The 24,492-nt window shown below is 50.3% G+C and overlaps 1 protein-coding gene across 10 annotated transcripts in view; it reads left to right on the plus strand.

The window, feature by feature from the left end:
- Syt17 (synaptotagmin 17) overlaps positions 1-16,389 on the plus strand; it is a 92,662-nt gene extending 76,273 nt beyond the window's left edge. For 9 of the 10 annotated variants that reach the window (XM_058576135.1, XM_058576099.1, XM_058576225.1 and 6 more), the window contains 4 exons: positions 7,235-7,400; positions 11,556-11,649; positions 13,998-14,130; positions 15,344-16,389. In XM_058576135.1, the coding sequence (XP_058432118.1) occupies positions 7,235-7,400; positions 11,556-11,649; positions 13,998-14,130; positions 15,344-15,423 (473 nt within the window). In that variant the 3' untranslated portion in view covers positions 15,424-16,389. The remainder of the gene's footprint in view (positions 1-7,234; positions 7,401-11,555; positions 11,650-13,997; positions 14,131-15,343) is intronic. The other variant, XM_058576163.1, reaches the window with a different exon arrangement.
- The last annotated feature ends 8,103 nt before the right edge of the window (positions 16,390-24,492 follow it).

Below are 24,492 nucleotides of genomic sequence, written 5' to 3' on the forward strand. Positions count from 1 at the left end.
GAAAAGCCAAGTTTTCAATGAGGCTCATCTAACTCCAGAGTCTCAGCTCTTAAACTGGAGCACAGAGTGCCAGAAGCTGGCTGTACCTCCCTCCTAGAGTAGACCGGATCCTGGAGTGTACCTTGGACACTCTGGCCCACTCCACTCCTCCTCTATGGTCCCAGGTACTCTACATATTTGTAGAATACTTAGTATATGATGATTTTTTTTGCCCCGTATGTTCCTCCCTGTGAGCAACTCAGAGGCACACATTTCAAGTCATATGGGCACCCAGGAAATGTGGATTTATTTGCTTAATTTGCTCGCAAGTGACAACCTCTCTGAGCCTCAGTATCCTCCACTGTAAAACGGGAATGACAGGGTTGGTGTCAAGGAGCGAGCGCCCTGACAATAGTTGGAGAGACGTGGGGGACTGTGCAGTCCTTGCTCCCTTTGCCTGGTCCTCCAGAGCAGCCCAGAGAGGGGAGGTGGAGCGCAGGCCAGGGAGGCGTCTGCAGGGCAGCCAGCCAGCAGCAGGACAGCACAAGGACTCTGGGCCCCCCAGCACCGCCTTCCTGGAGTCTGGGGGCCTCTAAGTGGATGGGGCAGGCAAATGTGGCCCCAGAACCTCCCCCACTCCTTTCCTGGCTGGGCCCCAGGGCCGATCTGGGCTGGAGGCAGCAGAGTGGTGCGTTTGTGGGCGGCTGGACGGGGGCCAGGGGAGCCGGCAGCCAGATTGAGTAGGAAAGTGACAATTTATTCTTTTAAAAAGGGAGAGGGGGTGGGGGGAAGAGCCCCGGATTGCACTGGTGTGTTTTCTTTCCACAACAAGCTCAGAGTCCCCCAAGGCTTTGACGCCCACCCCAAAGGGGAGACCTTGGGGCCTCTGGTGCTACTAATGGCCCCACCCATTCGGCCTCTTGGTTTCCAAAGCAACAAGCTTCTTGGGGGCATCCCTCGCTGCCTCCTACCCCCAAACTCGCCCCCGTCCTCCCCAGCCTCCTCTCTGACCTCCTCGCCTCTCATGTTCCCAGCCAGAATAAACCACTTCAGTTCTCCAAGCGCCCATCACCCCCGCACCCCCAGCCCCTCGAGCATGGCATGCTCTCCCCCGGAACACTCTTTCTCTGACTCTTACCCTCTTTCAAATCTTGGTGGAGACAACACTTCCTCCAGGAAGCCTCCCACATGGCCCAAATCCAATCTATGTGCCACTTTTAGGTGCTCCTGTGACAGTCCCCTGGATTTCCCCCACCCAGCAAGGTGGTGCCCTGTCCCTAATCACCTGTAGGCTCTTTGACAACAGGTGCAAGGCAGCCAGCAGTTCTGATCAGGAAAGGGACCAATAACGGGTTTCCGATAGGGGCTGCTCCCTCAAGGTTTTGCCCATGTGACACACATCTGCCGGTTACCTTTGAATGACATCTTTATTTCTACATTCATTTTTCTTGATCTTGGTCTCCATAGACTGTGGGACCTATGAGGTCAGAAGCCACACCAGCTTGTAGCCAGCTGCCTGAGACCAAGTAGATGCTCAAAAGCACTTGATGAATGAATGAAGGAATGAATGGAGGCCCAGATCATCCGTATGGAAGCAAAAGGAAATGGATTGAAATGCAGCAGACATAGCCTGACTTTAAAATAGCAATTCTGCCAATTAGGAGCTGTGTGACGGTAGGCAAGTTAGTCAGCCTCTCTGTGCTTTTTGGTTTCTTGGAGTGATCGTGGCACCTACCTGGTCGGATGTGTGACGATGAAATGACCTGATAGACATAAAAGCACAGTGCCTGGCACGTGATAAATGCTCGGCCAGGTTGGCCCTGGTCGTTGTATCTCCATCACTGCCTGGAGGTCAAGCGAGAAAGCTAAGGACATCCCTTCCCAAGACAGATAGCAGAGGCTGATCTGGAAACAGGTTCAAGAAAGACCTGTCGCGGTTTCTAAATTGCCAGAAGTCAAGGGGGAGAGGGACACCAGGCAGACAACGGTTAATTTTTATTCCAGCGCAGCCCTGGGCTCCTTTTTGCCTCCCAATTAAAGGCCCTTGCCTGCCCAGGTGGAAAGGGGAGGATTTGAGCAGTGACCTGTCGCAGCCCCATTTTCTGGTAGGTTTCACCCCAGGAATCCAGGACCCTCATTTGCTTCTGGAGAAAAATCAAAAGGAACAGAAACGCGGAGGCGGGCAGCGGGGTCAAGGGTGCTCCACGCTGGGGGCGGGGCTTCCTTTTGATGCAACCCCCATCCCCCCCACCCCATCCCTCCCCCTCCGCATCCCCCTTTCCCCCTCCCCCACCCCCCCATCCCCAATTTCCTCCATCCCCCATCCCCCATCCCCCCATCCCCCTATACCCCAGGCTCTCAGATCCAGGACCCTTCCCTCCCCCTCTTCCCAACCAGCCCCCTTCCTCCCATCAATCATTCATTCCCCTTTGCAGAGCCCTGTTCAGGGAGGGAGGGAGGGAGGGCCAGGTGAGCAGGTCACCTGGAGCATCTTGCTCACCTGCGACCTCTGCGACCGCGCCTGAGAGCCCACGCAGCCAGTGAGCTCCGGGTGGTGCTGAGGCTGCAGGCGGCCGCCGCGTGCCAGGAACAGGCGGTGGCAGAGCCAGGCCCAGGGCGTGTGCGCGGGTCTGGCCAAGCAAGAGGGTCGCAAGGGGCCCTTCCCACGGGCGGAGGACGCCTGGAGGGTTTAGTTGAGGGTGAAGCTGTCCCCAGGGCTGGATCTGGCAGCTGAGCCAGGAGGGGAGAACCAGGAGGCGGCTGAGCGGGGCTTGGTGACGGAGAGGAGGCACGAGGAAGGAGAGAAGAGAAGGGGCAGGCTAGAGGGGCGTTGGGATGGGATGGAGCCGACCCCAAGGCCAACTGGACGCCAGGGAGTGAAGAGGGGTTAAGGGTGACCCCAGCAAATACCCCGCAATGCTAGACACTGACCCGTTCCAACCAAGTCTTGCTGATTTTGTCTTGATTTTCAATTGATTCCCATTCAATCCTGGCAGTGGTGTTTAATGCCCAGTGAAACTCATAGGTAGGTGAATGAATGGGGGGTCCTGGCTTGGATCTGGGCACAGAAAAAAAGAAGAAGAAACTAGTGAAATCTGAATAAAGTCTGTGGTTGAGATAATGATATGGCACCGTGTTAATTTCTTAGTCTTGACCACCCTCATGTGAGAGTTTAACATGGGGACACTGTTGAAGGGCATTTGGGAATGCCCCACACCATCTTTGCAACTTTTCTGACGACCTGTTTATTCCAAAATTTTAAAAGTTTATTTTTCAAAATGTTAAGGAGGAAAAAAAGTAAAAAAAGACAAAAATGATGGAGACTTCCAGCTCACACAAGAGAGTGAATTGGAGAACGCTAAAGCTTTCCTCTGTGGCCACACAGAAATGTCCTGTGAATTTTTACAAACACCCTTTTAAAGTTAGGCTGGGCCACGTGTGGGGGTGCACACCCGGAATCCCCGAGACTCGGGAGGCTGAGGCAGGAGGATCACAAGTTGAAGGCCAGCCTGGGCAATTTAGTGAGACCCAGTCTCGAAATAAAAAATAAAAAGGGCTGGGTAGAGCACCCTGTGTTGCAAACCTGTACTGCAGAAATAGAAATAAATGTAAAGACAATGAAGTTTAGGTTGGGTATCTAAGAAAAGAGGGGGTGTTTGGGGGTCAGAGACAACGAGATGAAGAGGAAGCAGTGGCCATCTGTCCTGAGTGGCACCGTCTCCATAATTCAGGGGCTCCACACACGGGGAGGGGTCAAGACCTAAGAAGAAACAGAGAGAGATACTCCAAAGAGAATCTCTTGGAAGTTTGGAAATGGTGCCGCCTTGGGACTATTCATACCAGAGTCAGCCAAGAATCCAAGGGGTTGAAGCAAAGAGGCCCAAAGGAACCCTGCAGAGGGTTACATAAATTACTTTGAAACAACAACCCTTGGCTATGAGGATTAGCAACAAGGGTGGCCTAGGATTGGACATGCAGATGCTGGGCAGGTATTTTTACCGTGAGGTTGTGGGGACCTTGGTGAAGAGCTGTGGTCCGGCGTCATCTTTAGTGATACATGCCTAAGCCACCCTCCTTGGTCACCTCCTGGCAGCTTCTCAATCTCAGTTCTATGGACCGTTGGGGTCAGATTATCCCAGTGTGGGGAGCTGTTCACTGTAGGTGTCTAGCAGCACCCCTGGCCTCTACCCCTTACGGGCCACTAGGGCCACCTCCCCCCAGCTGTGACAACCAACCATGTTTCCGGGCATTGTCTTCTGGGGGTTGAAATATCCCCTAGTTGAGAATCACTGCACAAGGGTGGCCGACCTTTCCAGTTTGCTGGGGCTTGCAGGGGTACCTGGGATCGGTGACTTTTGGCTTTAAAATTGGGACAGTCCTGGGCACAGTGGAATGGGTGGGCCACCCTATTTCCAACTCTACTATAGAATGACACCAACTTTTTGTTGTGGTCCTGGAAATTGAACCCAGGGCCTCAGGCATGGTAGGTAAGTGCTGTGCCAGTGAGCTTCACCCCAAGCCTGATAATCTGGGTGTTTAAGATTCCCAGGTACCTTCAGATGGGTGGGACTGGGGAACCAGTGGTTTGATGTTGTACTTCGCATTGATCATTCCAACCAACCCAGACAAACCCGGTCAAGTTCTCACCACTGAGTGTCCTTGCCTATAAGTGACAGGTGGAAGGAGAATGGGAATGATCTTCAGCTTCTCGTCCATGTTATGGGGAGAAGCCGCTCCCTAAGTAGACCCCAGGGAGTGAGTCTGTTGAGTCTGTGCAGTAGGCAGTGCCCCGAAGTCCCCACAGGGAGCTCTTCCACACCCACCATTACAAGAGTCCTTGACCCTCTCAGCATATGCCACTAGGAGGTGAAGTCCTCCTAGTCCATTGAGAGAAGAGGAGACGGAGACCCAGAGACAGGGAGAGACAGCTGAAGACTCTGGCCATGCTAAGCAGAGTTCTGGCCCCCTTTGCTCTGCAGAAAAAGGATCAAGAGCAAATTCCAAAATCACCTGGTTCCAGTTTTGATCCTGACACGTGCAGAAAGACTATTGGCCAAGACTGGCCAAGAGGGTGGGGTTCACCAGGACCAAGGGGCACAGCTGCTGGAGTGCAGGTTTGGGTCCAGTTTGGGTCCCTGAGAAAGCCCAGCGTCTCTGACCAGTCCTGAGAAGGATGGCCTGGAACCTGCCTGCTTAGCTAGCCCTCTTGATTAAAGTGGCTGTCCCTTTCTGTCCCCAGAGAAAGCACCCAGAGGCACATACTCGCCTAGACACACACGCTTTTGGTTTTGCATTTGATCTCAGCAATTTCCAAGAGCCTTGCAGCTAATCACTAATAATCATGCTATCAAGGAACAAGCTATGTATGCCAGCACCTCCACGAATTTATTTAGCCCAATAGATAGGCTCAATAAAATGAACCATTCTCAGCCCAGTTGATTTCCCACAGTGAAGCATGATACACACTTTTCAAACAAAGGCTTTGGAGTGGAGAGGGCAGAGTTCAAGTCCCTGCTCTGCCACTTAATTACAGGATGACTCCACTCTCGAGGCCCCCATTCAGTGTGTGTGTGTGTGTGTGTGTGTGTGTATGCTGAATACGTCATAGATGCTCAGTGAATGTCACCCACTGCTTTAGGACTCCATCAGCTTGGCTCGTCACTGTAGTGGCTTGCAGGCAGATTCCACATGGCTGGATAGGAGGGACCCCAGGGGTCATCTAGTTGGACAGCCGAGAAGAAAAGGAATGTTCCAGAATCTCACGGCAACTCAGGCATAGAGCTGGGGCTAGGACTCTGGTTGGGCAGCCCAGGCTAACAAATCCCCCCACTTGTCTGGGCTCCCTGCACGCCCTTGAAAATAGCCATCCATCCCAGTGTGGGGAAGATTCTCGACCTGTCTGCCTCTCCTAGTCAGTCCCCTTGAGTGGTGATTTCCAGGGAAAAAAAAAAAAAACCTCTCCTAAAAGCTTCCGAGGGGCTGAGACTTGAGAGAACGTTATTATCTCCAACATGGGTCCCTTATGCGTTGCTCTGCCGCGTTACCAGCAAATTCTGAAACCCCAGTCACTTAATGGGCAGAAGATATAAATAGCCCTTAGCTGTAGCTGTCAATAAATGCGGGGAGATGTGCACCCTCACCAGGGAACCCAGAACTGCAGATCGAAGCAAGATACCATCTTTTTGCTTATAAAATTTGCAAAGATGGCCATGAAAATAATGACACTGGGCTCTGGTCGGGGCAGAGGGAGACGAGCCCTCGCAGACGTGGCCTGTGGTAGTAAGAATTGCTTTCAGGAGGCAATTTAGCAAATTGTATCAAAGCCTTCCAAATCTCTCAGAAAATCATCAGAAAGGCTGAAAAAGCTTTATGCACAAGGCTGCTCACCTTGGTGATGTTGTAATCGTTTTTTTTTTTTTTTAAGGAAGAAATCTAATTATTCCCAAATGAGAGAATCATTAAATAAACTCTAGAAGGGCCACTCGGGAGAGCATCTAAGAGCTATTTAATGTTTACAGAAAGGTATCCTGATGGGGGAAATGCTGATACTCCTTAATTTTTAGAAAACAGAATCCTGTCCTATATCCATATGATCACAATTGCATTAAAAACTATCACTGTGTACGAACCCGACAGAATGGAAATGTGCCCAAGAATCCACTTTTTCCAAGTTTGAGAGTGATATGTTCCTTCAAATTTTTTTTTTTAGCTGTAGATGGACACAGTACCTTTATTGTGTTTATTTATTTTTATGTGCTGTTGAGGCTAGAACTCGATGCCTCACACGTGCTAACCAAGAGCTCTACCACTGAGCCCCAGCCCCAGCCCCATAAGTTACTCTTATTATTTTGAAAAATTTAGGCACTCAGCTCGTAGCAGCCAGGAAGCAGCAAAAGAGCAGTAAGTTCTCCATCCCCAAGGGGACACTCCCAATGACCCACTTCCTCCAGCCACGCCCCACCTGCCTACAGGTACCACCCAGGAATCCATTCCAATTAATAATCCATCAAGTGGATTAATCCACTGATGAGGTTACAGATCTCATGGTCCAGTCATTTCCCCTCTGAGCATTCCTGCATTGCCTGACACATGAACTTCTGGGGGTACCTCATATCCAAACCATCACAGGCAGACACCCACATTTATCGTGACGGGGCACCTGTTATTTCCATTGTTGAAAAAATACGTAATAAATCATGGAAACAACTTGAGCACCACCAACCTTTCTTCTGGTCCATTTTCTCTCTGTCCCCAGCCCTGCCAGAGCTGCCTCAGACGTCCCTGTGTCCCCTGTTCTGGATGGAGTTCAAAGGCCACTGCTATCGATTCTTTCCTCTCAATAAGACCTGGGCCGAGGCTGACCTCCACTGTTCCGAGTTCTCCATCGGCAGGAAATCCGCCAAACTGGCCTCCATCCACAGGTGAGTGGACCCCCCCCCGGCCCCGCTCGGTCCTCCACGGTCCAACCAAGGTCCCCCGTGGGAAAGGGAGTGGAGGATAGGGTCTCCCACTGGTTTTTCTCTTTGATCATTAAAGCTACTCTTTATCCAGCCCAGTTTCTCACTGAATTCATCCTTGGCTGTCGAGGGCAAAGCATTTAGCAGCAGTAGCCAAGAGCACATTGGAAGACCTCTCTTTATAAATGCCCGTCTTGTCCACTCTGCTCTGCTGTGGATCACAGGCCCGTGACGCCACTGACATAATATACGGATAAAGAACACGATGCACGGACCACAGGGAATCAGAGCTGGATTTTATTGGATATGGGTTCATGTACCTTATCACATAAGGACTCCCTGGTTTTAGGTAGATATTCTCATCTTATAGAAAAGGAACCCAGAAAGGTAACTGACTCGTGCAAAGTTGCAAAGCTATGAAGTGTGGAACTGGGTTCTCTTTTGTTTTTAGGGGGTTCGGGCTGCATTGCATCACTCACCCACCAAGGCCTCCCTCCCTGTGTCTCCCAAGCCCCAGACACACTGGCCACCTGGTCCTCCAGCCTGGTCCAGCCCTCCCAGTTCTCCTCGCCTTTGCACATTCTGTCTCCTCTGCTGGGGAGCCCTTCCCTCCCTACCTCCTCCTGCAGGTCAAACACCCCCTCCACCCCCAGGGTAGCTCCGGAAACACCCCTTCACTAGAGCCACCTCTGACTCCCCGGCCCCTAGTCCCATTCATTACCCACCCTCCCCCCAGAGCACGTCTCTCTGCACAGTTCAACAACAGCTTTCGGAGATGGCCTCCGGCAGATCTGTGACTTTTTCGGAGCAGGTGCAACAGGTCCCCTTGGCTCTCAAACTACAGACTCTCCATCTGGCCTCTGTTCTTCATGGATCTCAGAGACTTAAAGTTAGAGAGAGCGTTGGTGGGTTCCACTTAGACACTGTTGGTGGGACTGTAAATGAGTACAACCACTACGGAGAATGGAGGTTCCTCCAGAGACCCGGCCTGGGACCACCATGAGACCCAGCCACACCACTCCTTGCACTCTATCCAAAAGAAGTTAGGTCATCACACGATAGAGACGCACGCATGCCAGAGGTGACAGCAGCGCAATTCACAAAGCCAAGTTATGCCACCAGACGAGGCACCCACCAGCAGATCAATGGATAAAGGAAACCTAGACTGTAGACAAAAGGGAGTTTTACTCGACCATAAAGAAGAATGGAACTATGTGGTTTCAGTTCAATGAATGAAACTGGAAAACATCAGGTTAAGGGAAATAAATCAGACACATAAAGTCCAGGGTCACATATTTTTTCTCATATGTGGAAGCTAGAGAGGAAAAAGGGGAAAGGGGACCTCATGAAAATAGAAGGGAGACACAATAGAGGAAGAGGACGGGGGGCAGGCAGGAGGGTGGGAAGGGGAAATGCTGAGCAATGAAATTGACTAAATTATGAGCATGTATGAACATATCACAATGAATTCCACTATTTTGTACAATAATAATGTACCAAGAAAGGGCATTGTTACCTTATGTCTTAGGGTCACTGTGTTTTGTTAATGGAGAAGCCATCCTTAGTTTCCAAATGACGCTTGAACCACTGTCTTAGTTCATGCTGTGCTGCTATGACAAAATACCTGAGCCTGGGTCATTTATAATGAACAGTTGTCACAGTCCTGGAGACTGTGAAGTCCGAAAGCAAGGCACCAGTGTCTGGTAAGTGCTCTTGTGCTAGGTCATCCCTGGGCAGATGTCAGAAGGGGAGGGAGTACAGAAGACACAAGAAATTAGGCCAATCAGCTTGGCTCTTCACTGTAGTGGCTTGCAGGCAGATTCCACACTGACCTTTAAAAGACATGGGTCTCTAAAGTTGATACTCCATCTAAAGTTCTCACGCAGGGCTTGCCCAACTCACAGGCTCCATGCAGGAAACTGCTGTCATTTTCATTTATGATCATTCTAGGGACCTCAGAGAGATTTTATCTCCTTAGCATTTCCATGTCAGGCCGTCTTTCCAAGGGATGCAAGTGAGTCTTACCTCCCTCTCCTCTCCAGTTCAATAGTATCCACTAAGCAACTCTTGTACACGTGACTTCTTGGAGGGCCGTGTTCAGGATTCTGAGAGCTGCTAACCGAGAACGGATTAGCAATGACTTCCACAAGCACAGAACTAAAAAGAGGACACATGTGCACTTTTAGGTGTCACCCACGCCTCAAGCAAAAGGAAATATTTTCATAGTGGACGTTCTAGGCAAGATGGCCGCCTTTAGAGAGCCGTCACAACAACAAGGTCACTAATCAGAGCCCATAGACCTTGTTGCAACAGGGGGTCCCTCAACATAAACCTGTTTGAAGTGACTTATTGGTTACGTGTTAGCTCTATTTTATGATGACTTATTGGATGATAATGGGAATCGTTTATTCAGTCGGATCTGCCTGTCTGGGTCTGTAAACACTTTGAGTGACATGTACCGATACTCACCCACTTCTGCTCACATCCTTCACCCACCCTTCTAACTTCTACAAATGACCATTAATGGGCTCGCTGATATCCGGGGAACTGGGTGAGTTCCCAAATTTCATGTCCACACCTGGCTTCAACCCAAGGAGGAAGGGCGGTGGGGAAAACTGGGCCTCTCCCACACCTCCCTCCTTTCATTGATACCCTCTACGAACATTTCTATCCAAGTGGCCGAACTTGGCCCTCTGGCCATTGCTGGCTGCAAAGGAGGCTGGGAAAATAAAATGTGACTTCCTAAAGGGATGAGGAGTGACTGTGGGGTGTTCAGCCAGTGATGTCTGCCCCAGTTCCTGCCTTGTGCAGGGATTTGTATAAAACCAAGAGAGCAGTTGGCATGAATCAACGCTCGAGTCTCTATGTGCCTGTTAGCTGTCTGTCCTTTCTATCTGTCCAGCCATCTATCCGTCCTTCCATCCTTCTACCTATCCATCCACCCACCCATGCTTCTGCCCACCCACCCATCTCTATTTCTTTTTTCTTCTTGGCATCAATTTCTTTTTGGGGGCTGAACTATTTGGTAAGCCCTTTGAAACAGGAACTGAGAAGGCCCCAAGGAGACACGGATGCCTTTAAAGGAAGTTGGGCTGTTTTCACTGCAGGGACTGGTTTTGCTGAGTGGGCTGTGCAGATTCTAGCCTAGGGATGAACTGCCCAGGTAAACAGAAAAGAATCTGGAGACGATATGTCAGAAAAAGAAATTATTTTTTCTGAGCCTGGGTCTCCCTATGTTGCCCAGGCTGGCCTCAAACGCTGGCCTCAAACGCTGGCCTCAAACGCTGGCCTCAAACGATCCATCCTCCTGCCTTAGCTTCTAGAATGAAAGCACATCTTGCTGCCCCTGGTTCATGTGGGAATAGAGTAGAAGAGAGAGGGCGCTATACGCACTGGCAGGGTACAAAAGTGGCCAGGGGAGATTTCAATAAGTTACTTTATGTGGACATGCAATCCCCGGGGATTGAACCCAGGGGCGCTCAACCACTGAGCCCCATCCCCAGCCCTTTTTTTATATTTTATTTAGAGACAGGGTCTCGCTGAGTTGCTTAGGGCCTCATTAAGTTGCTGAGGCTGGCTTTGAACTTGTGACGCTCCTGCCTCAGCCTCCTGATTGCTGGGATGACAGGCGTGCTCTACGCCCCCCCACACCTTCAATGTCGCTTTTAACGTAACCCCCCCCCACCGCTGTCTGCTAGCGTTTCTTAAATGGATTTAAATTTTTAGAAGAGAAGATGGGAGGGGAGGGGAGGGGGGATAGTTGAGGATAGGAAAGGTAGCAGAATACAACAGTTACTAATAGGGCATTATGTAAAAATGTGGATGTGTAACCGATGTGATTCTGCAATCTGTATTTGGGGTAAAATTGGGAGTTCATAACCAACTTGAATCTAATGTATGAAATATGATATGTCAAGAGCTTTGTAATGTTTTGAACAACCAATAAAAAATAAATAAATAAATTTTTAGAAGAAAAGCAGGCCACATACGGGCGACCTAATTAAGAAAGCAGGCTTCTTTGGTGCAGAGAATCTAGCGAGCACCGCCTTCGCTTTTCACCTCCACCCCCAGAGCCCAGGTAGGACTCACGCGCGCGCCCCTCGTTTCTTTCACTCACAGCTGGGAGGAGAACGTCTTTGTGTATGACCTGGCCAACAGCTGTGTGCCCGGCATCCCGACGGACATCTGGACGGGCCTTCACGATCATCGACAGGTGAGAGCAGGCCAGCAGGCTCCCGGGGGCTCTGACCAAGGCTCCTTTTTATTTAGCAAACCCTCCCCCGTGGGCCAGGCTCCTGCTGGGTGACACGGTGTAGAGAGAAACCAGACACCGCCAGGCCACAGATGGCCGAGGATCCGTGTCACAGAAGGGGATATGACCGCACAGTCTGGTCAGAGAAGGCCTCTGAGTTCTTGGCACCAAGACATGAGAGGGTACAGAGCTTGTGGAGGGAAGGTGGGTGAGATATAGAGCAGGTGGCATAGGGGACAACACTGTGGACCTGAGACCCCTGGATGCAGAGTGGAGGGGGAGGAGCTGCCACCACAGCACAGTTCTGAGGTCTTGGCTAGGCCGGTGGGGAGTCCCCAACTGGGCCAGCGTTAGTCCCCCGGGTCTGCCGAGTCACTGCCTGGGAACAGCCTGGAGGAGTGTAGCCAGCAGAGGCAGAAGGCTGCAGCTATCAATCATCTGCCCCCTACAGCTGGGCTTTCTGCTGTGCACAGCCCGGGGCCACAGCAGCCTCTGGGCAATGGTTTAACAGATCAGTCGGAGCAGCCAGAGACAGAGATTCCAGGTAGGGGGGCGGCACGGGCCAAGGTCCTGAAGCAGGAGAGCTGAGCACCTTCAAGGTTGTTAAGGAAGATGAGTGTGGCTGGAGGGCGGCGTGGGGCGGGGTGGGCAGAGTGAAGGGGGAGGGGGAATAAGGCTAAGGCTGACGAGGTGACTCAGGCTGTGTCCCCTGACTGGGATGGTCACCGCAGACCCCGCCTGAGATCCATCCCAGGCTTTCCCTGGGGATGGCAGGGGGCTGTTTTAATGGTCTTGCCCTGTCTTGGAGCTCAATAGGGAACCGAGTTCCGGGTCCAGCTCCTGACTTTTATTGTGGTGGGTAGATCTTCACCCACCTGAGATGGAACTTACTGGTGGTTAGGAGACACTGGACTTTTTAAATACTTCTCTTAGCCTCAGTTTTTCTGTCTGTGAAACGGAGATAATAGTGCCTTGTTTTATAAAGTAAAGGAGCTAATGCACGTGAAAGGCTTAGCATGGTATTTGCCACAGCACAGGAGCCCATGAAGGATGGTGGAAATTGCTGCTAAAATAGAGAAGACGCCGCGGGGCTGGAATTAGTATAAATATATATTTGGGGGATTACTGGGGATTGAACTCAGGAGCACTCAACCACTGAGCCCCATCCCCAGCCCTATTCTGTATTTTATTTAGAGACAGGGTCTCACTGAGTTGCTTAACACCTTGCTTTTGCTGAGGCTGGCTTTGAACTTGAGATCCTCCTGCCTCAGCCTCCGGGGCTGCTGGTAATACAGGCATAAGCCACCACGTCCAACAGAATTAATCTGAATTAATCAGAATTAATCTGTCAGGAACCCATATAGAAGTTCTAACTTAAAAAAAAAACACCTAAAATTCCTAATTTTGATAGCAACATTAAAGTTAGACAATAATTACATTAAATTGGAGTTTAAGGAACTCGTATTGTAAGACCTGATAATCATAACAAACAATACAGGATAAAGGATTGTGGGGTTTTGTTTTCTCTTTTCTTTTCATGGCTGTGTTAAGCTCTGTGTTAAACCCTTCCCATCCTTGAATCCATCCAACCCTCACAACCACTCTCTGGAGGTAGTAGCTCCATTATAGAGGTGCGTAAATTGAGACTCAGAGAGGTTGATTAACTTGTCCAGGTCACAGAGCTAGGAAGTGGATAGAGGAAACGCCAACTCCAGCTCAGTCTCAACCCCTCTCTCTCCCCGCACCACATCCCAGGAATAACACACAATTTCCATGACGTAAAAAAACGAGCTCCATGATCATCGGTGTTGGTGGGGGTTAGTTTTCTAAAAAGCTGAATGGAGAAAGGGCTCCTGTTCTTACACACTGCAGAGAAGTCTTTCTTTCCACAGTTAATTTGCACATTTATTGTAGCATCAATCAAATTCCCAACAGGACTTTTCCTACAATTGGACAGAGTAGTTCCACACCAGGAAAAAATAATGATGCAGACTATCTGGACCCACACAGACGAGGAGGGCCTGCCACACGCGAGTCCGTTGGGGTCCTGGGCACTGGAGCCGCGTGGGCAGAGCTGGGATTGAACCCCAGGGCTGCTGCCTCATTCCCTGTGGGCAGCAGGTGACCCCCGAGTCTCATTGCGCTAGCCACGGTGGCGGTGATCTACTGCAGGAGCACCCGATGAGAAGTGGGGGCGTCTCTGCAGAGGTGGAGGGGAGGAAGATGCTAGAATGCTACCCCAGCTGGAGCTGGACAGACCCCTGAGTGCCCTCTCCTTGCCTGGCTCCCTCCCTCCCTGTGGGCCCCAGGAAGGGCAGTTTGAGTGGACGGACAACTCCTCTTACGACTACAGCTACTGGGACGGCAGCCAGCCAGATGATGGGGTCCACGCGAGGCTGGAGGAGGAGGACTGTGTGCAGATGTGGTACCGGCCGGCCAGTGGTGGGTGTCCCCGAGACTCACAGAGGCGCTGGGGAGGGGCCCCGCAGCGGGAGGTGGGGGGGGGGGCAGCTGGCAATGTTTCAGCACCTTGGAGAGCGACCAGAGGTCCCTGGGGGGCCAGGGGCAGGGCCACTCTCCCCAGTAGGCACAGTTAAAATGATATCTAAGGCGTCATCACTGGCAGCAGACCCTGTTGTGCCTGCAGAGACATTAGGGAGAGGCACCCGGGAGAAGAGCTGCCCCAGCCCCGCCTGGCCCTTCTGAATATCAGCGCTGAGCGGCACCTGCTGCAGGCAGTGCAGAGCTGGGCTTGGACTTAGGCTCTGTCACCTTCTAGCTCTGTGTCCTCGCAGGGAATCACACACCTCTCTGCAGCTGTTTCCTCCATCTTAAAGTGGCCTTAATACATTCCTGCATCCTGGACCCTTAAGGGGATTGAGGGAGGTACAGCTGATACAGCTCAGGAGGCTGAGGCAAGAGGATGGCAAGTTCGAGGCCAGCCTCAGCAATTTAATGAAGCCCTAAACAACTTAGGGAGACCCTTTCTCAAAATCAAAATCAAAAAGGGCTGGGGATATGGCTCAGTGGTTAAGCACCCCTGGGCTCAATCCCCAGGGACTAATGATACTTAACCAGGTTGACATGAAGAACCAGGAAGATGCTCTATGGAAGTGGCTGTCGGGGTTGGTGTGCACTGTTAGAAATTACCATCACCATCAACAACATCGTCACTCTCCACACCAATCTTAAGAAATGAAAACTGTTAATATTCTCACTTTGCAGATGAGGAAACTGGGGAGCAGAGAAGGTGAGCAACTTCTTTAAGGTCACACAGTAAGCAAGTCATGGAGCTAGATTTCAAGCCAAGATCTCCGGATCTCCAGACCCAAGCATTTAACCTTTCTCCCTTCTTTTCCTGACAAGAGGAGAGTAGGATGGAATAGCAATTATTATCCTGAGAGCCACTGGGTAACAGAGCTGGCCAAGGCTCTGAATGAAGTGTGTCCTGCCCATCCATGGTGGCAATCCAAGACCAACCTTATGAGGGAATAAGATCAGACCGCAGCCTTCCTGAGCATCAGCAAGGAAGGGCCCCCAGTGTAGACGCGAGGCCTACCAGAGAGGAGGGCTCTTACTCCAGTGGGGTGGTGAGGTGACTTTTATTGTGGTGGGTAGATCTTCACCCAGATGCTCTGCTTCTCCTCCATCACAGCTCTGAGGTCATGGAATGATAACGCCTGCAGCCGGAAGTTCCCTTTTGTCTGCAAGATCCCACCTCTGAGCGTTAACTGATGCACCGTTGGCCCCAGCATCACCGAGTAGCTGTACCTACTATAAAGCTGAAGCTGAATAGATGCAAAATGCCACCAGAGGTAAATCTTAACGAGATTTCAAACAAACAAGCCTTAATTATTCAGGGTGGCCACTTGGCCAAGTGACAGAGACCCAAATGGAACTAGCTCAATAAACAAAAAGCGGTGGTGGATGTACTGGTGCAAGCCGAGGGGTGGTTCTGGACTCAGGCTTGAATCTCATTGGCTGGGTGCAGCCTCCTGCCCGCCCCGAAGCCTCACTTGGCAAAGCTGATTGGCTGGGCCCTGCTGAGACGCACAGAACAGGGCCGAGGGGGCGGAGTTGACCGCATCCGAGGGGTTGAGTGGGGGGATAAGCAGATGCTGGGTGAAGGGCACGAGCTTTCGGTAATGAGATGGACAAGTCCTGGAAATCTAGTGGATGACACAGTGACTGCACCTCGTAATATCACGTGGTCTTTTGAAATTTGCTAAGGGCAGAGATATTAAGGATTCTCTCCAAAAACCAAAAGGTCAATGTGTGTGATGATTGACAGGTGAATTAGCTTGACTGCGGCATGGTTCACAGTGTATATTTATATCAAAGCATTGAATTACACATTTCTATGGAGGGTTGGTCCCAGGATCCCGTGCAGATACCACAATCTGATGCTCCCCGATTCCCTGTCATAGAAGGGTGTGACATTTGCATAGAACCTTCGCACGGTCGCCCATGTACTTTGAATCATCTCAAGATTACTTATAATAACTAATGCAAGGGAAATGTCATTGTGTTGACATGTAGACAGTTGTTCTCTGTATTATTTAGGGAATAATGACAAGAAAAATAAGTCTGCATGGCTGGTACAAAGCATTTTTTTTTCTTTCATATTTACAATCTGCTGTGGGTTGAATCCACAGATGTGGCACCTACAGAGAGGGAAGGATGATTGTAGATACAAGGCTTGCCAATTTTACCTCAATAAAATAGATTAATTAACTGTGTGTGTGTGTGTGTGCGCGAATCTACATTTTTTTTTTCTGAACCAGATAGGTCCAAAGAGGAGATTCGTTCTGTGAAGGAAAACAAAAATATCACCAGACTCATATATTGCTGGTGAGAATGGAAAATGGCAAAGCTTCTGTGGAATCATTTGTCATTCCCTTAAAAACTCAAAACATAGAACTCCCACCTGACCCAGCAAGTCTGCGCCTAGGTCCATACCCAGGAGAATTAAAACAGGTATTCAAACATGAGTGACCATAGGGTTGGGGCGGTAGCTCAGTGGTAGAGTGCTTGCCTAGCAAGTATGAGGTACTGAGTTCAATCCTCAGCACCACATATTTAAAACTTAAATCAATTAATTAATTAATTAAAGGCATTTTGAAAAAAAAAAATCCTTTAAAAAAAACATGAATGGCCATAGCAACATCATGTATAACAGCAAAAGAAAAATAGAAAACAACCCCAATGTCCATCAACAGATGAATGAGTAAACAAAATGTGGTATGTCCATATAATGGAATATTACTTAGGCATGAAAAGGAATGGAGAACTGAGCCATACAATAACCGGAATGAACTTTGAAAGCATTGTGTTGCCAGTTACAAAAGATCATATGGTGTATGATTCCATAACAGTTATGAGTCACATAATGAAGTTCTAGTCAAGATGGATGGCATGCATGATGGCAGCCCCATAAGGGTATATTGTCACCAGGCACAGTGGCATACACTGATGATCCCGGCTACTCAGGCTGAGGTTGAAGCTGAGGCAAGAGGATCACAAGTTCCAGGCCAGAGTCAGCAACTTAGGGAAACCTGTCTCAAAAGGAAAGGGGCTGGGAGTGTGGCTCAGTAGCAAAAGGTCTCGGATTCAATTCCCGGCACCACACATAACACAAAAACCGTCCATTGCTTAGTGACTCGGTGGCCTCCTGGTTTGTGTAAGGACACTCTACAATGTTTGCACATTGATGAAATCACCCAGTGACACATTTCCCAGAATGTGTCGTTCAGCTCCATGCAGCTCTGTGTGAAATGTCGGGAAGCCGCCCGACTGTGAAGGGCAGGATGAGAAGTGACTGTTGACAGACGCGGGGCTTCTTCTTGAGGTGACAAAAATGTTCTGCAAATAGTGTCATGGTGCTGGCTGTGCGACTGTGTGTGTGTCAGAAGTGGCTGAGTTCTCCATTTTTTAAGTGGTTACAACGATGAATTTTACATGATAGAAATCTTAGTTCAATTTTTAAAAATTTGACCAGAAGGAAGGGATCCATGCCAGGTGGAAAAGCAAGAAATATTCATTAATAGGAAGAACATTAGACAGGGAGGCAGGAGGTCTGGGTTCTATTTTAGATCCCCTGAGCCTTGTTTAGGCTTTGGGGTAGACCAAGGAAACTAAAAATCGGAGACCTTGGGTACCGGGAGAACAAAGCATGCAAAAACACATCAATGAATATTTAGTAAATCGAGCTGCTTTGCAGATTTTGCAAGAGGAGGCTTCTAAAAAGGATATTAAGATGGGACTTTCTTATTGCTTTAGAATTGACCCTGGGAGTCTACCATTGAAAACAACAGGTGCGGAAATTGAGACTGGATGAGTGGACTTTGAATCACTATAATGAAATGCCTGAGGCAGTCAACTTATAAATAAAAATGGTTTACTTTGGCTCACGGTTCTGGAGTTACAGGCTGAAATGGATCAGCCTCTGGTGGGGGCACAGGGAGTCCCAGGTGAAGGGGACTCCATCTCTCTACCTCCAACCTCAAGTCAGCAGAGCTCTGAGAAATTGCTGCAGCTTAGGAGGCAAGAAAGAGAGGCTGGCCTCCTGTGCTGGATGCTGGCTCTACTGGAAAACTGCTGCCCACCTCTGCTTCTCCACTAAAACAAACAAAAAAATGGGTCAAGGACTTCTGCCTTCATCCTTGGGAATTTGGGGGTGCTGGAGAAGAAGACCCTTTCTACTATCTTCTATATTCTTTGGTGGGGACCTATGAATTAAAAGATCAAAAGGAAAAAAGGCACAAGAATTTTTATTTGAAGACAGAGTCTTGCTCAGTTGCCAGGCTGCAGTTTTCCTCTCTGTGCCCCCCAGGTGCCTGGGGTTATGGATATGTGCCCAGCAGAAGGATGTGAGTGAGACTGGGGGACTTATATACCATCATAACAGAGGGCGATAAACTCTGGAGAAGTGACAGAGGAGAAGGGGGTGGGTTGTTTCTAGGGCCAGTAACTTGTGGGAAGGTGAAACATAAGGTGGGTGGGGGTTGTTTGGTAAGATTAAATGAGATGTTACCCAGAAAGGAGCCCCGCGTCAGGGGTCATTACTACCAGTAATGGAAGTCATAATGGGCTCCTCCGTGGGGTTCCCCGGCTTCTCTTAGCAAGCAGCTGAGGATGTGGAGAAGCCATTTCCCATCCCGTGGCTCAGCCGCCTTCTTCCACGGGGGGCAGACAGTCCGCGATTCAGCTCCTTGCACTACATGGTCTCCGTGGCTGCTGCTGAACTCGGCCATGGCTGGGGGGGAAGCAATCACAGACACCGCGAACGTGGCCATGTGACCCAAGAAAATTGGGTGGGACACTAGAATCTGCATTTCACAGTCAGGTCACATGTTGCCACCTGTCAAACTGATTCTTAACTCCCAGGCCCTATGAGAGCAGGTGGGGGGCCAAGGGTGGTTGCAGTTTGCCCTCTGACCTCTAGGGTTCACGTTTCAGAGAGGGAAGGCGGGGGTGACGTTCACACGGGAAGAACTTCCCAGGCATCGTCCCACACCTAACACGATGTGGGACCTCAGGAGCCCGGAAGGCCCCCTGCCTCTCTGTCTGCCCAGTGGGTCTGCTCCCTGAGCCCTCCAGACGGGTGTGGGAGCCAGGAGAACCCGTGGGCAGGCCGGTGCTCACTGTAGGCCCCAGTGATAGCTGGCATTTGTCAGGCGCTTCCCGGGTGCCAACGTGATGCTTGGCGTCTTGACACAAGCCACCTCCTTGGGTAGGAATAGGGATTGTCACTGAGCCCATTTTACAGGTGAGAAAACCCAGAGTCGGGAGGGCTGAGCAGGGTCCCAACAGCTAGTTGAGCAGCCAAGCCAAGAGGCGGGACTGAAACCCAAGGTTCTCTGACCCCAAAGCCCAGGTGTGAGGTTTCTAGACGGTCTTGGTTGGGGGACAGAGGGGATCCTCCAAAGAGATGTGGAAACAGTTGAATTAAAGAGTGTTTTCCAAGTCGTGAGCAGAGTTAAGGCAGCTGATGGAGGTCAGTGAAGATTTCCGGAACCAAAAGGGCAGAAAGATCGCCCCCCCCCCTTGGCTGGATGGTGCAAGGGAAGAGAGTTGCCACCAAGAGCAGGGTCCCCAGGGCAGCCATGGTCCACCCACGGCCCAGACGCCCATCTCTCCTCCTTCCAATCTCCTCTCCGACCAGGTCTGCAGCCTCAGAAGCTTCAGAGGGGCCTGGGGGGGGGGTTGACATCTTTGGGGACACCACCCTGATGGCCCCATCCCATGCGTCAGGGTCCTAACCTTGGCATAAAAAGCCTCTGCTTTGGCTGGAAGCTTAACTCCCTCCTGGGCGCCCTGTTCTCTCTCTGGGCAGCACCAGGGCCTTTTAGCCATGGCTGTCCCATCCAGTCACCCGGATGCCACCCTTCTCTCTGTTCATCTCAGCTGCTGATACACGGCTCCCCTGGACCTCTCCGCCTGCCGGGTAGCCCTCCAGGTCACCCAGGGAAGGTCTCAGCACTGGGCCCCCACCTTGTGCCCAGGGTGGGGCTGTGTCTATCCCACACATCACCAGGGCTGTCAGTGGGACAGCTACGGACCCCCTCCCCACCTTCTCACCTGTGTCTTCATCTGCTCCCGGGATCGGGGGTTCCTGAGCCGGAAGCAGCTACTGAGACTGAGTTTTGAGGACAAGACGTTTATTAGGGACCCGTATCTGCGGAAGGAAGGCAGAGGAAGGTGCGGAAACGAGAAGCTGCCTGAGAAATTCTCAGCCAACCCGGCAGGTTCTGGGCCATCAGAGTGGATGACGTGCGTGGAGCTGAGACGTTCAGGCCTTTAGACCTGAGTGTCACTGAGACACCCAAGCGGGCTTACCTAGAAAGGACGCTCCTGCAGTTAAGGTAGCTCTCTGCGGCTGAGGCTGATCCTGAAGGAGTTGACAGCCGGAGACCCTCTGCCCCTCCTGCCACGTCATCACATATGGAATCAAAAGGGAATGGGTTCAGATCCCACCACTGCCACTTACTGTGTGACTTCTCGGGAGTGACTGAACTTCTCTGTTTCAGTTTTCTCAGTAAAACGAAGACAGAGCCACGTCCAGCTCTGACTCTGAGTTATCAAGTAACAGTGGGGAATGAGGAGTTCTGGATAGGTGACGTTTACCAGAAAACTAAAATATATTTCTCCAGGGCCACAACTATCTCTATTTTCCCACTTGAGATGGAAATCTTTCTGAACCCCCTTACACATCTCCCCGCATCCTCAAGCAGAACTCGAGACTTCGCCCTTTCTTCATGACTCCAGGTCACAGGGGCTGCATCTACTTCAGGGTGGTTTTGTTTTTCCTTGTCTCCTGTCATATCTGAGTGCCGCAGTGCCAGCCTCTGACAGCCCACAGATTGCCCGACCTTTCCCGGGTTGTTACTGCAGAGATGCTGTAGGCGGGAAAGGCGGTCCTGCCTGAGAATAATCAGCGAGAGAGAGGGGGAGGGAGAGAGGCAGGGAGGGAGAGAGGCAGGGAGGGAGAGTCGGTGGCGTGATCAACGGTAAGCAACAGACAACGGACAGATGGATATGAGAGAAAGATATTGTTAGGTATAGAGAGATAACAGACTATGACGTCATGGCCGTATGATGACTACCATCTGCACAGGTCTATGTATTTGGGTATTAACTACAGACAGGTAAGCAGGTGGATATCCCGTCTCCCCACTTAGGGAAGACAGATGGACAGGCAGCTGATGCCCAGGACAGTGAATATGTACCATCACTGTCAATGAAGCGTGGGGTCCCGCTGTATTTGACCAATCTTGTACCATTAGGCATTTCCGTCACATCCAGTTTTTCACTGCTAAAGATAACACAGTGATAAGATTCTCTGTACACACGTTCAGTCATTCCCCTGGGGAGATAATCCTAACATTGCTGGTTCAAAGGGTACATAGGATGAGTTTTTTCGTTACAGAAACCATGCACAAAGAGAGTACTCTTGGAGGTGGTGGATATAGTCATTGCCTTGATTGTGTTGATGGAGTCACTTGCAGGTGTATGTCCACAATCACCAAATTCTATACATTAAATGTGAGTGTCTTTTATACAATTTTATCTCAATAAAGCTAACATTTTTTTTCTTTCTTTCTTTTTTTTTTTTTGGATTGAACCCAGGGGTGTTTAATCACTGAGTCACATCCCTTTTTATTTTTTTATTTAGAGACAGGGTCTCGCTGAGTTGCTCCAGGGCTTGCTAAGTTGCTGAGGCTGGCTTTGAACTCGTGATCCTCCTGCCTCAGCCTCCTGAGCCACTGGGATGACAGGCGTGGGCCACCATGTCCAGCTCAATAAAGCTGACTTTTAAAAATACAGGTGAACTACAAAAGTAGATGAAAGTGTATCTGTGTGTGTGTGTGTGTGTGTGTGTCCACCATCCTACCAGCCAGGGTGAATCCCTACGGACTTTTCATAGCGGCCTGTTTCCTGAGTTTGCATATAACCAAGGCCATGAGAATGCACTTGTTTTCCTTCTCGCGGGTGTTTTCTCGAATCAAATTCCTGCATGTTTGATTCTGTCTGAACACCTGCTTCTTCAAGGACCGAGGTGAACACTCGGTGACTCCTTGGAGCAGTCAGATGTCCCTCTCTGCAGTCTGTATTGACCCTTGGTCACCTGCCCTTCTACCAACACATTATTTCCCACTCTCCAACAGTCCTCGAGCTTCCGGGAGCCCTGGGGGCTTTCTGCAGGCAGATGCCTCCTTGAGACTGCTCTGATTGCTGGTGACAGAAACCAGACGCACCGCTCTGCTGAGACCTGGCATTGGCGCAGCTGTCCGCCACCCAGGACAGCGCCCTCTGGGCACCGTTTTCCGTAACGTAAGAGGCCCTGAACCCTTTGCCTATGCGGATCTGCTCTGAGGACTCTCCCTGGCAGACTCCAGGGGCCTGGATTCAGCTCCGAATTCTGAATAGGCACCAATGCCAGGTGGTCGGACTTGGGCTCCCCAGTGTGGGCCGCCCCCACGCGCCTGGAACACACCTCTCCTCTTTCTCAATTTGCACACCCCAAAAGCAGAAGGTCCTCCCATTTCCATTCCTAAGTCTCCCTCTCATCCACTTCCAAAAGCCAGGCTCAGCTGGGCCCCTGGGAAACCCTTTTTTTTTTTTGTCTTCTATACAGAGGGTGACTGGAGTTTAAAATCAGAATGACCAAATGATCTACTTGTAAGTACACTTCCAAGTTCAACGTGAACCTCTTCCGTCATCTAAAGCATAAGGAGTGAGGAAATAAAATTTTTAAAAAAAAATTTAAAAAAATTTTTTAAAAGCTGGAGAACTATTGCCCTTAAAATAAACTGCCAATCAAGGAAAATACAACACATTCATTGATTGACACTCCATGCGGCTATTAGATACACATGCAAAACATACCTAGGGTGCAAGGTGGAACCATAGGAGCAGTTGCAAAAACACAGATCAGCGTGAGCTTTTTTTTAGCTTCTTGGCCATCTTCCTGAGTTGGTAGGGGGAGGGCATGCCGGGTTTTCCACGTGCTCCTCAGCTAGGAAATGTCCACCTCCCGCAGCCTGGGGACCAGTTAATTAACACCTGCCCCCCATGAAACAAGCCACAGCCGGGCATTCGGTGAACCTCCCTCGGCAGGAACCTATACGTTGCCTGACACCCACTGGAGTCCTTGCTCTTTGTTTTACAATAGAAATAATCCCCAGGAAGTCGGGCCTGTCAAAGCCAGGTTCTCTGGAGAGCACTGATCTGCATTAATGATACCACAGGTCCCCAGCCACCAGGAAAAGATGGGAGAAGCCCTGCAGGAGCCCCTAGAGGATGCACCTGCCCTGCTCTCTTCTGGGGAAGGCGTGGCAGCTTGAAGTCCATCATACCTCCTTGATACACCCTGCTGTGTGTCACCACCACCAGCGTCATTAACTTATCACCTTCAGCCCACACAGGCCAGCCTGGGGACAGCCCCACTCCTGGCCAAAGCTCTACTTCCTGCCAGCTATCTCATGGAGGAAGGTGCTGCCCCAGGGACTCCCAGGGATAATAGCACCGTGGGGGGCAACGGTAGGCATAGGGGCAGGCCAACTTTATTTAGAAAAACCCCCCGTAATAAAACATTGGAGGGTGAGGGAGGAGAACGGAGGTAACAAGAGGCCACCAAACTACTCCACTCTCAGTACGAATTGAAATCAAAATGCACTGGAGGGACGTGAAAGAAGAAAGTAGCCCCTGAGAGTTTCTGTGACATGTGTCCACGCATAATTCTCAGAAGGTCAAAACCGTAACAACCGTCATACAAATGCACAGTGAGTGCATGTCCAGGAATTTACTTAACTCATCAATGAAGGAAAGAGCAGGAGGCTAAACTGGTTCAAAGGAGGTGGGAAGAGCTAAGACACACACACACACACACACACACACACACCCCGTGCACATGCAGTTGGCAGGAAACAGAAAGCCAGGATTAACTTCTAAATTAAACACAAAACTTCAAGGACTTACAGTGTTACCCAGGTCCCCGGCAGAGGCTGCCCAGGTCCCACCTAACTGAATTCAGTCACCCACCTGCATCAGAAATAAGAGAAAATGATATAAAAAAAGGAAAATTAATTTAATCATAGTTTGTCTAAAACAGGAATATGGCTAATCTTCCGTTGCTCATCCTACAGAAATGTTATAATTTACAGGGAAAAAAAGGCCAGGAATATACATATATAGATCCAGCCAGCCTGAGAGGTGTTAAAATTCTGGTTCTTGGCTTTGCTTCCTATTTCCATGGGTGCTGGGGCCAGGGTTTTGGGGGCCAGGTTTTGGAGGTCAGGGCTT

The sequence above is a fragment of the Marmota monax genome, unplaced genomic scaffold (genome assembly GCF_021218885.2).
Source record: "Marmota monax isolate L192 unplaced genomic scaffold, Marmota_monax_Labrador192_F-V1.1 WCK01_AAM20220418_F8-fsc00035, whole genome shotgun sequence".
NCBI classification, from domain to species: domain Eukaryota; kingdom Metazoa; phylum Chordata; class Mammalia; order Rodentia; family Sciuridae; genus Marmota; species Marmota monax.